The 12816-nt window shown below is 45.0% G+C and overlaps 1 protein-coding gene across 8 annotated transcripts in view; it reads left to right on the top strand.

The window, feature by feature from the left end:
• Nucleotides 1–12816, top strand: part of EPHA5 (EPH receptor A5) — a 226803-nt gene that overhangs the window by 99721 nt on the left and 114266 nt on the right. For 7 of the 8 annotated variants that reach the window (XM_063156546.1, XM_063156548.1, XM_063156547.1 and 4 more), the window contains exons 4-5: nucleotides 6198–6353; nucleotides 11877–12212. In XM_063156546.1, coding sequence (XP_063012616.1) covers nucleotides 6198–6353; nucleotides 11877–12212 — 492 coding nt within the window. The remainder of the gene's footprint in view (nucleotides 1–6197; nucleotides 6354–11876; nucleotides 12213–12816) is intronic. The other variant, XM_063156545.1, reaches the window with a different exon arrangement.

Here is a 12816-nt window from a genome sequence, read left to right on the forward strand (position 1 = left end):
CTTCTCAGTGCAAACACTTCAAGGCATGGCAGCTCAAGAGAACAGGGGTTGATTTGTTTGTAGCTTGTTTTTGCTCAGATCCTTCAACTCTCAGGGCATATTCCCTGCACTGGAGCAATGTGCTAATGAAAGCAGAGCTGATGAGCTACAGAGCTGAAAACATACACACATATACATGCACATCCCTCCATATCCTGCTCATGTTTCTGCTGAGAGCTGCCTCATTGTGGACTATGGGTCTGTCCATGGGGCAGAGAGTTTTCCACTGTGCTTAGTTTTAAAAGCTGTGACAATTTGAGCTGTGTGTCCCTGCCTGAAGAAGTTGGCAGTTCTGGAAAGGTAAATGGGACTGAGGATGTGAAGGAAGCCAGGGGTCTTCCCAGGCTCAGGAAACCTCAGTCAGATAACCTGTGCTCCACCTAGGGTAGGCATCCTTATTCTCATTAATTTTTGTTAGATTTAGTCCTTTAGCTTTATTTATGGATTAGTGGCACTACCTTATGAGTTACATTTGTGGTTTCTGATTACTGTGGAGACTAATTTGGTGCTCTGCAAGGGAGACAGTGTAATTTCTGTTTGAGTTTTACGTTCTGGGACATATGAAAGGTCACTTTACTGATCCTAAGCACTTAAGTACTGTGAGCTTATCCTCCCAGCATCTCAAGAGTGTGAAAGAGTAATAAGTTGGACCTTTTTTATATCTCATGGGGTTTCAAGGCTTATAGGGTCATGTTTCCTAGCTTCTCTCTCTACAGGGACAAAACTGGAATTCACACTAATACTAATTATAGGATAAAGAGACTGATAGAGTATCCTACAAGCAGCTGGCTGATGTTTCACGTTATCCCTTGTTCTTGTGGGACACTTCAACTTCCTGGATGTCTGCTAGAAACTCAGCACAGTGGCAAGGAGGCTGCCTAGGAGGTTCCTGGGGTGTGTGGAATATGGACTTCCTGACACACCTGGTGAGTGAGCCTACCAGGGGCAGTGCCCTGCTGGACCTGCTGCTTATGAAGAGAGGAGGGCTGGTGGGAGAAGTGGGGGTCAAGGGCCACCTTGGGCATTGTGACCAAGGAATTATAAAGTGTTCAGTTCTTGGTGAGGCAAGGAAAGGGGTCTACAAAACCTGCCTTGGACTTTGGCCTGTTCAGAACAGACTTTGGCAGACTCTGGCCTTTTCAGAACACTGGTTCAGATACAGCCCTTAATAAAAAAAGGGTCCCGGAAGGCTGGACATACTTTAGGAAGGAAAACATCTGACTGGCAGCTGGTGACAGGATGAGGGGAAATGGCCTCCAGCTGCACCAGGGAAGGTTCAGGTTGGACATCAGGAAGAATTTCTTCACTGGAAGGGTTTTCAAGCATTAAAATAGGCTTCCCAGGGAAGCGATGGCATCACCATCCCTAGGAGTGTTCAAGAAATGACTGGATATGGCACTTGGTGCTGTGGTTTAGTTGACATGCTGGTGTTCAGTCACAAATTGGACTCCATGATCTTGGAGGTATTTTCCAGCCTTAATAATTCAGTGATAGTTGGGTGGTTTTGCTGCCATGGTCATGTGAGTATGGAAAGCCTTGGGTGTGGTCCTTGCTTCCAGCATGTGTTGCCTTGGGTCAGCGTGCAGCGGAGGCATGGGGAGCTGGGGAGGAGAGCAGCCCTGCTTGCTGGCTGCAGTCTTCAGCCAAAGCTCAGGGAAGGCATGGTTACAGGGATGAACTGCAAACCACTGGATGTTAAGGCTTGCAGAAAATAATCTGGCAAGTAGTTCCAGCTGGGTGTTGTTAGTGGCTTGTTCTCCCCTCTTCTTGCTTTGTCTCCTCACCAGTACTCACTGTCTCTAGCACTGGTATAGCACATTATATACCTATAGCACCTTCAGCATGTTGTTGGCAGAGGCCAGTTTTCATTGTAAGAGGACCAGTGGTTCTACCTCCATCCACCCACATTCCTTCCAGGAGCCAGTGTCCTTCAGCATGGCTCTTGTGGGCTCGGCTCTGCAAGGTGCAGAGACAGTTTCTAATCCAATTGCTGTTGGTTTAGGGGATCAGCCCATGCCATTGCAATCCCAAGATGCTCTTGCTGCCATCCTTCACCACAGCCATCTCTCTCTGGCCCCTTTAAAGAGTGCAGCAAGAAGCTGCACAGATGTTAATGCTCTGTGCATGCCACATTTTGTGGTTGCTATTAAAAATAAAAAGAGTGAAATTGATTTGCTAATAATGGATGTGCTACTAACAGAAACACATCCCACTTGTACCTAACACTGGCAGGTTGTTTATGGCGTATTTGCTGACTCTAAAAATAATAATTTTTTTTCTAGCAACCGATTTAATTTAAAGACTATTTTCACACATCACTGGCTGTTAATCAGTTAAAGGGTTTTAATATTAAGAAGAAAGAAGCAGATCTCATCAACAGCTTCAAACTTGATTTCATTTCTTTTCAGCTGGCTTGCAGCAGATTATGGGGAGCCTTAAGCTCATCTTATTTCTCCTGCTTTCCTATCCCCTTTAAAAGATAGATAGCACCATTATCTTATGACTGTACTGTGCGAGTTCTGTGTATCCTTTGAATCACTGGTGAATTGGAAATACTGAGATAAAAATATAAGAAGACTAAAATAAGATTTAATTAGGAATTAAACACCAGACGCCCATGTAATTTTAAATAAAGCCATGTATACTTCATGAAGAGATTATAAGATTGACTGTCAGAAGACGAATGGTAAGATAAGAGACCAGAACCCAAGGTACATGCAAGGTAAGTTTTGGCCCTGTTCTGCTCTGAAACAAATTTGCAAAATGTCTGAGACATTGCCACCAGTGGCAGAACATGGGCAGGGTACCAGCTGCTGCTTTTGGCTGTTCAGCCCAGCAGAGACTGTGCTCATCCACCTGCTCTGATATTGCTCTGCAGCATGGAGGCGTAGGGTGCCCCTGGGTCAGCTTCCATCTAAGCAGGGTCCATTCCATCACAGCATCTCTGCCTGGTAAACAATTGCTGCTGGAACCATCTCACAGGCTGTCCTCTCCTCTGTGCAAAGCAAACACAGGAAAGGATACAGAGGGAGGTGTTGTAGTAGATACAAGCTGCGCCTGAGACACCCATGCAGATACAGCTGCTTCTGTTCTTGAGTGTGGCAGTGCAAGCATGGCTTCCATCAGGAGCTGCTGGTCATGAGAGCCTGGAAGACTGTGCTGGGGAACCCTGAAAATCCCCCTGTCCTCTCCAAAGCATCTGTTTCAGGTGTGTGGATTCAGCCAACACCATTCACTGTGGCCCTTCTTGCATTGATTTTGATTTCCTGTCCTTCCCTTTTTTTAATAGCCCATCTCCTATCCCTGAATTCTTCCTTTCTAACTGAAACAGGAATATTTCACCTCAGTCCAACAGGATGCTGCTATGCTGCCTGTTTGTTTTGAGAACTCATGCTGAAATCTTCAGTGTAACGTAATGCTCTTGAGCATTCCTCCTAATATTTTTTGAATACAAATGAGACTTACCTGACCCATGAGAGCCTGCAGTTTATACAAAAATTAGTCTAGTTCAGTTCTATTTCACATCTCTCATTAAGACATGGGTTATTTGCCTTGTGTATCTCTTGGCTCCACATTTATTCATGAAAACCACACATTCCCTTTGAGGTGAGGTATGTATTGTACCATCATCAACAAGCTACACCTCATTTCAAATCTGTTAAGGAAAACTGACTTATTTTGCATTTGCTGCTTTGCACAAGATAGAAGCACAGTAAACTCTTGTGCTGTAATGATTTTCTGTCTGTCTTGATAGAACATAATGAGATAAATTCAGGTCTTTTTTTGAGGGCTAATTACATTGAGTACACCATAGATGTGCACTGCTGTCCTTACATGTTGCACATTTTCGTGCTGTCATTTCCCCACCTCTGTTGTCTGCGTGTGCAAGGGTGTTTGATTTGGCCTTGAAATACAAACTGTGGGCTAGAGAGGAACCATTTGGTGATCTGCTCTCCCAGAAGACTCTCCAGAGACTCTGTAACAGTCTTTGCTGTAGGTAGGGCAGTATTTGAAGGTGACTGTAAAGTAAATAAAGGAATTTAAGTGTGTGCTGGAAACTGAGGGATGTGCCATAAATCACAAGGGCAGCTTGTGGCAAGTCTGCTGGAAGCCATCAAGCACAGATTCAGCCCTTGATCTGTTCACTGGTCCTGGTGTCTGGGCACCAAGCAGAATAAGTGTGCACTGCAGATGGATACCACAGCCTAGGAATGGAACACTAGTTGGATGATGAGCAATTTTGGAAAATGGGTTTTTAGAACCTGTAAATCCCTCCAGTCCAACCAGTTGTTCTCTGCCTGTGTTGTGGGAAGAAAGGAAGCTGTGGAATAGAGTGGGAAGGTGTTGGTTTGGGGAGGTCAGAAGGGAGCTAATCACCCCATGCAGCAGGGCAGAGAGGCTGCAGATTCATGGGGTGCCCTGGCAGCCTGTGCTGAGCCTGGGATCCATGGGGTGCCCTGGCAGCCTGTGCTGAGCCTGGGATCCATGGGGTGCCCTGGCAGCCTGTGCTGAGCCTGGGATCCATGGGGTGCCCTGGCAGCCTGTGCTGAGCCTGGGATCCATGGGGTGCCCTGGCAGCCTGTGCTGAGCTTGGGACCTGCTCAGGGCTGTGTGGTGCCTGCTCTGAGAGGTGCACAGTCCAGGCAAGGCTGTGGAGGTGGGTCTGGAGGAGGTCTGTTGGATGCTCTTGAATCACACATTTGATGCATCAGTGATCTTCATGACCAAAGACCTACAGTTCAGCTCTGGGAGTTGGGAATTGATGTGCAAGGGTCTCACCTTTGGTGGAGAAGCTACTGACGTAAAAGGGAAGATGTCAAGGGAGTTTCTCTGGTACTACAGGGAGCAGAGCCAACTTTAGAAGCAGTTGTCCTAGTTGGTCCATCAGAGGAAAGGGAGCACTAGTAAAAACCTATACTTTACCTATGGTGAAGATGAATTCTGTCATCACTTGCTGAGTTTTAGTACATGCTGTGATTGTCTGGGACATTCCTGATGGGATAATATTAATGCTTTCACTGTGAACTCATTTCCTTTGCAAGCTAATTACAGCTGGGAGAGTTTGAATGCGGATGGAAAGGCTCTGGGATTTACAGGTAACTTCTTCAAGTCTGCTAGCAGATCTGTGCATCATTAATATCATACTGGGCAGAAATATTTTAAAGCAATTCAGAAGGAAGAAAGGTAACAGCACTTTGGAGCTGCTTAAACATGTCCCTATGCCTCTGTTTTTTGAGAAAAACAGAAAATCAACATTTCCTCCTTTTGCTAACAGTGCATTTGTAATTAATGGTATGATACAGAGCCAGCTGGGTTTTTTCCTAAAAAAAAACACTTGCAAAACTATGGCTATCACTGCTTCTGGCAGAGTGTGCACACACAGGTGAAGCTCAGAGAGCTTTGCATAGCTGAAAAAGCACTTGTTTCAGGAGGATGGAAACAAGATATTACTGTATTCATTTCAAACTACTTAAAAAAAATCCCAAGCTACCCATAGCCGTGGATTTGTAAGAAAAAACGCAGCTTTCAGATCAAGTCTTTGTCCTTCGTCATGCATATGTATTGGAGCTAGAAGAAATATCTTGTATGGTTAGCATGCCTGGTTCAGACTATACCCAGAACAGCCTGTCATATGGAGCACTTTAAAATTCCTCACAGGTTTGCTGGGGGAAAGACCCTAGGGAAGTAGCCTTATCACAATGTCTTAAAGATGTCGATCTTGAGATCCCCTCCACCACTGTGTTGCTATTTGTTTGCTGAGACATTGATTTCTGGGTGTAGAACATCTTAAACAAAAAACCATGGAATGTATTTTACCTGTTTTCCTAAGACTGAACGAAAAAAAAATCACAGTAATGTTTTCTAAAGCTGAGCCCAGATGATGTTACCTCTAATGCATTCAACAAGGAAAATAAATATCCAGCAATGGCAGATGCTAGGGGAAAGAAATAATCAACAAATTCACATTATCTTTTCATGCAGATATTTAAGTATGCACTATCTGCTGGTGGCATAGACTGTTTTAAAATATGCAAACTAAATAGCTCGTGAGTATTTGTCTGTTTTATAGCTGAAGATATGGGGTAATTTTTTAAAGGAAATGTGAAGAGACTAATTTTATGATGGGAGAGCTTAGCCTGTGGTTCTTCTTTTCACAGTCTGCAGACCTGGGTTCTTCAAAGCTTCACCCCACAGTCCATCCTGCAGCAAATGTCCCCCTCACAGCTACACACTTGATGAAGCATCCACATCTTGCCTGTGTGAAGAACACTATTTTAGGAAGGAATCAGACCCACCTACAATGGCCTGTACAAGTAAGCATGTGCTTATAGGGTTGTTTTTAATCCTTTCAAGCTGTTCCTGTACTGTGACTAGACATTATGATACTAACTAATGTGCTTTTTCAGGCTCTGCACTGGAGTCTGAGCTAGTCTTGACACACTTGTAATGTCACTGTCATTGTCCACCGTACTTCGGGTTACGAGAGAAGAGGCTTCTCAGTGCTTTTTGCTTTGAAAGCTGCCATCCAAGCTAGGAAGAGATTTTGTAATGAGCAAATGCTCTGTCTGCTCCCTGCACTGCTGAGGGGCTCAGCCATTAACATGGCACCAGCCATCCCTGTTGGTGTGTGCTTGGGTGCCAGCATGGGACACGCACGCGGAATTAACTGCGGATAGTCCCTGCCAGCAGTGGGCATGGATGGAATCTCCATGGCCCTGCTTGGTGTCATCCCGTAGCTCATTTTCACTACACAAGCTGGGAGAGAGCCCTATATTTCCAGTCTGCCTGGAGATGGCCATTCTTCTCAAAACTCTGTGAGGGAAACTGCTTCTCCAAAATGTAGAACTTATCCCCTGGGTGTAGGGGGTGGGCAGTGAAACAGGCACATTGGGCTACTGGGACTCCAGGGTGGAGCTGGTGTAATGAGAATCACTAATTTTACCCTTCTCCTGCCATCCATGAGCTGTCCTGTCAGCTGTACCTTGAAAGTCCCTTGTTCAGTTTATGCTTCAGATACTTAAGGCCACAATTTCCATGCCCCCACCTAGTCCTGCTGAGTATAGCGCAGATCTGAGCTGGGGCTGTCACGCTCCAAATGTAACTTTTGTGGTGCAGAAGTGATTGAAAATTACTGAAATGGAGTTGAACTTCTGATGTAGGAGCAGTTGGGCCTTCCAAGAAACTTAAACAATGGAGGAAAAAGTAGATTTATGACTCCATACATACTCAGAGCCACTGGACAATGGTGCAGTGGTGACTTCCATACTGTAGGGAAGTACTTTGCATCATGTAGAGATGGTAGTGGCTTTTGTGCCTTTCCCAGTGAATACAAATGTCCCTCCTATCTCCCCATCTTTCCACTTCAAAAAGAGGAAGAAAAGGTCTGTTCCTGTTGGCGACACACTCTCTCAAAGGAAACTGCCCTTGGCAGCTCTCTGCTTGCCTGCAGGAAGCACTTGGAGCAGAATTGGGCCCCTTGAACTCTGCCTTTGATTTTCACCAGGCAAAGGAGCATGGCTGTTGGAAGCTGTGCTGCGGGGAAGGAGAAGGCAGCCTTAGGCAGCATTGGAGTCACTGGTGCTGTCAGATCAAAGAGGTCTGGGGGGTGAGTCAGGCAAGCACTTCCCAGTTTATTAAATAGGTGTGCCAGAGTCTCTTGGAGGCATAGCCTGAGTGGGTTATAGCATGAAAAATCTGATAGCAGCATTTCTTGATGTTCATTTTACCCCTTGGCCTGACTTAAAAAAAACTGAGATAAATGCAGTCCAGCATGGTATTGGGAAACACACTGAGCTCTGGAACACTCATAAAGTAGGCTTTTCTGTGCAGACAGAGCCAAAGCCAGCAACTGAGAGAGAGTTATGCCAGACTCTGGTGTGTGCTGTGCCTCCTGCCCACCATCAGTGGTGCTGCTCTCTGCCCTTCCCAGAATGGAAAGGCGCACATGCAGTCTGCCCTGCTGCTGCTTTAGCCAGGGAAGGAGCTGCCATCCCAGAGGAGGATGTTTATGCATGCCTGTGGCCTGAGCAGCATCAGCAGGGTTCAGACAGTCACAGGCAAGTGAGGTGAACAACTCCTGTTAAAAAGAAATGAAGTTCAAGAGCCTGTCTCTCCCAGGTTTCTAGTGCAGTTGAAATTCTTAGGTGAAGGCTGTAATTTCCAACTCTGCAAATACCATGGGATTTTCTTTTTATGTTTGTTTCGGGATTTTGTGCTTATTTATTGTTGGTGACTGTCTAAGTTTGTTGGCTTTTACTGTTTGGGTGGTTTTCTTTCAGTGTGGGTTTTACTTTTGTTTTGAGAGCTGACTGTAAGCTAGTTTAAGGCCCAGATATGGTGCCTGAAGCTGTGTTAGGATATGGCTTGGAAGGGTGCAGAGTCCTTCTGGGGCAGGTGAGAAGTTTAACACCCATCAAGGTGCAGCTCAGCTTCTGCTTGCCACTGCAAACCCCAGAGCCACAGCTGAGGACATTGCAGCACCTCTGCCAGCATTCACTCTACCACCCCAAAAGCAGGGTGGAATCTCTGAGCCTTCTCCATGTGCTTCTGTCACCCTCACCTTCCCCATGCATCTTTTCTTAGGATTTTGTCCTAATACTGCTCTGTTTGTGCCAGAGGTGATGAGGAGGGCTCCATGTGCTGTGCCAGCTCAGCAGCAGGGGTAGAGGATTTTGGCAGGGGCAGGAAAGACTAGGTAGCAACACTGGTGTTCTAAACCAGTCCAGTTACATCTGCAAGGCAACAGCTCATCATGAGCTAAAACAAAAGTGAGAGAGACTTGAGTCATGAGTGGCAAGAAAATATTGCAAGAGGTTTTTTTAATGTTTTTATTATTTATTGCCACAGAAGTTAATAATATTCATAGGATTCCTTCAACAAGAAATGCAGTTAATTTTAGAGAATACATCAATGTTTATTTCCACATCTACACCTGCAGTCCCCTTGCCACTCAGTATAGCTGTAAAATCACATTTTCTTAATTTAAAGTGAGAGCTTTTCAGTTCCAAGCTGCACGAGTCTCCCCACCACCACCACCACCACCAGCATCACTAAAGAAAACTAGCTGTTGTATCACTGTCACTTGCTCAGTTAAGTACAGGGAGAGGGAGGAATACATTTTTGTTCAATTTTTCCACTTTCTTAAGTATGTCTTATAAGTAATGGTTGGTAATTTTGAAACTGATTGTGCTGTGATGCAGTCTGAAATAATTAGTGCTCTCAAACAAAAAAGGAAAGAATTTTGGTCCTGATGGATATTTGAGAATTATTTTAATATTATTATTCATCTTCCAGTAAGTAATTGCATTTTGTTTCTTCTCAACTAAGTAATCCTAGCTTCAGTTCCTTGCACAACATCTCTTTAAAACCAAAACAGTTTCACCTTTCTCTTCATGTCTCTTACAAGTAGCTTTATTGTTTCTCAGTGCATGTTGGGAAAATATTTGCATCAGTAAACAACAGGTTTGCTGTCCATCTAGAAAATACATTTGTTTTGAAATATTTTTGTTTTCAGAAAGCGTTTGCCTCTTGTCAGAAAACTGTGGTGCAAAAGGAGTGAATCTGAGGGGATAAAGTTGCAAATTCAAAAATTACATAGATCTTTTTAAAACTGAGTAGACTAATATCTGTGCCCTTGACAACATGAGTTTGGAAATTGAACCACCTTAGCAGATCTAGGGCCCCCCTATTCTGAAGGCAAAACACCTTTTTGTTCTCCCAGCTGGGGTTTAGCCAAGTTTTATTCAGGTACAGCTTCAGGATTCTACTAAAGACCTTTCTCTGAGGCCTTGGGAGAACACTAATTTTATAGGTTACAAAAGCCAGTTTTAAAGCATTTCCACTGAAGCTGATGTTTTTAAGCCTTCAGGAAGAGTAGCTGACTTTTCTGTACAAAGCAAATAAAAACCTCTGGTGACTTTACAAAAGTAATAATCTATCCCCTGTTAAAGACACATTGTCCAGTAAGTGTTTCTTATGCCTGTGTTCTCTATTTTTTCCTTGAGTACTGGCATCAGCAAAAGGGCATTCATCCAGTGGAAGAAAAAATAGGGCAATTTAACCAGTAAAAAACATATAAAAAATCCTCAAGTGCAGCACATACAACTCCATACAGCTCCAGTGATGAATTCCATAGTTTCCATTATATCAGTACAAGTATAACACTGCAGAAAATGGTCCTGACTTGGGCTCTATGTTGGTGTCATTAGCTCAATAGTGCTGCATCCCTGGGGTGCAGCTTGGGAGTGGATTGCTTCCTGTTTGTAGGGATCTGAAGGGATCACAGAACAAAACAAAGATGATCTGGCATTTCCTAAGCCAACTTAGCTTTTTTTCATCAACTGCTTTTCCTCTGAAAAACAAAACAAAAAAATACATCAGGATTATTTATTTCCTCTGGCAGCGAGTTTCTCATTGAATCAGAACAGCTTGAGTCGAAATCATTGCAGTGTTTCAGTTTATCAGTGTTACAAATTTTATAGACTCAGAGAGGGAAATAGAAAAAGGAAATGGAGGAGAATGCTTCTGGTTTATAAGGTGATTTCATTTTTGCAACACTGCCTGTTTTAAATAACGAATCGAGTTTAGTTATCACAACAAAACAAGAAGATGACAGCCTAAGTCAGCCTGTTAGGATTCATATGGATGTCTAGCTAGTGAAGCTACTCATTGGACCCTTTTCAAGGAACTGCTCACGGGTTTTGACAACTTCATTCAAACTGTAGAGGAGTGTGCTGTGTTGCCTTCCCTCGCAAAAATCCCAGCCCTTGCTGAGTAGTTACTGGTGGTGCTGTGACTAAAATCCATCCTGGCTTGCTTTGATAAATTTCCTCTTTCTTCCTCATTCATTAGCATTCCCTGAGTACTTAACACGAGGATATCTTGCATGAGACTCTTGCTTGTCCTTTCACATTGTCTTCAGGGTGTATCTGCAGCTTGCCCTTCATTGCAACACAAGCCTGTTCAAAACAAAAACCTTCTGTGAGGAAGCAAGTATTGAGAAGGTGCCTGCAAGTGGGCTTTGCGTGCCCAGCCATGGCCTTTCCCACCAGGATGAGGAGAAGCAGCCCACTTTGTGCAGGTGCTCTGGTACCTCTGCAGCAGCTGCTCCTGCTTGGACAGCCTTGCCAGTGCCATGCTGGCATCCTGAGCAGGGAGGCTTGGCAAAGTAAGCAAGTGTGGCGTGGGTAACCAGCCTGGCAGGACCAGGAGGGCTGCCATGGAGTGGCTGGACACAGCTGTGCTTCCAGTGGCCCGTGTAGATCACCATCTGCTTTGGGCTACACTGAGCATCTCGCTTAAGTGTGATTTGGATAGCTAAGCTTTGTTTTCACTGCTGCCAAATGGCTGATGGGAAGAGGCAGCTGCATACAGAGGAAACATTTGGCATCTGAGTTGAATACCTGGGTGGTGTGAAAACCCCAGTGTGTGTCTTTTTTTAAGGACCTAGGGGTTAGTGGTACAGGGGCAGCGGGGTGAGGAGGAGGAATCTTGCCCCTAGTGAAGCCAACAGGAACTTGAACAGGGCAAAGGCTTGCTAATCCCTTCGCAGGAAGAGCAAGGAGAGCACCGGAGACAATGCCCCAGGGTGCAGTGCTCCTCCTCGTGGGCTTCAGCCAGCCCTGTGTCCTGTCCTCCCACTCAGGTGACTGCATCCCAACACAGATCTCTTGAGCAAGGTGCTCAAAACAAATCCCTGCTTTCCCAGTTCTTCAGGTGTTGTTGCAAATGGTCCCCATGAGCAAGGGGGGCATCTCTTTTCAGCCTAGAGAGTAGTAGCAAGCAGGATGACTGATGATACTGTTTTTACCATGTGTTTTTCTCACTTTGCAAACCAGGACCCCCCTCTGCTCCTCGGAGTGCCATCTCAAATGTTAACGAGACTAGTGTCTTTCTGGAATGGATTCCCCCTGCTGATACTGGTGGAAGGAAAGATGTGTCTTATTATATTGCATGCAAGAAGTGCAGCTCACACTCGGGTCTGTGTGAGGCGTGTGGCGGTCATGTCAGGTACCTCCCCCAGCAAACCGGCCTGAAAAACACCTCTGTCATGATGGTGGATCTGCTTGCTCATACAAACTATACCTTTGAAATTGAGGCAGTGAACGGAGTGTCCGACCAGAACCCCGGAGCCCGGCAGTTTGTGTCTGTAAATGTAACCACAAACCAGGCAGGTAAGTGGATCTTCAACCTGGGGCGATGTCTGGGGTGGGAGCCTGAGCCAGTCAGACCCAGTGCAGACCTCCCTTTGGAATGGGTGGAAGTCTCCAGGATGGAGGGCTGGACTATGGCCTCTTCAAATATGGGGGGTGGGAGGTGGGCAGTGCTTGTCTCATAGGTTATAATTACTGCAGTCTTCAGTATGTTTCCTTTCAGCAGAACACATTTTTAGGATTTGTGACTTTTCCTTTTACACTAGGCTATTTGGTGGTACCTCCACTTTTTCGCATGTTGGTGTATCCATCCACTAAACCAGGAAAAAAAGGCTGTCCTTCCTGTTGGGAAAGGGAAATTTCTAAGAGGCCATTTTGATTAAAAATGGCTAAAACATCTAAACTTTACAAACAGTTACCCTAAGAAAATTGGTTTTAATGACTTCAGGAAATTTAATCCCTCTTCTACACTGTGATGCTAAAGTGACTGGGTTCAGGCTGATGAGGTATGGTACATTGTCACTGCTTCCCTGACCAAGTAGGGCTAGGATTTCACTCATACTGTGTTATTCTTGGTTTGCACTGTCCAGACAGAGATCATGTAGACTGGTTTATTCCTTTGTCC

This window comes from Melospiza melodia, chromosome 5, assembly GCF_035770615.1.
Source record: "Melospiza melodia melodia isolate bMelMel2 chromosome 5, bMelMel2.pri, whole genome shotgun sequence".
Classification (NCBI taxonomy): Eukaryota; Metazoa; Chordata; class Aves; order Passeriformes; family Passerellidae; genus Melospiza; species Melospiza melodia.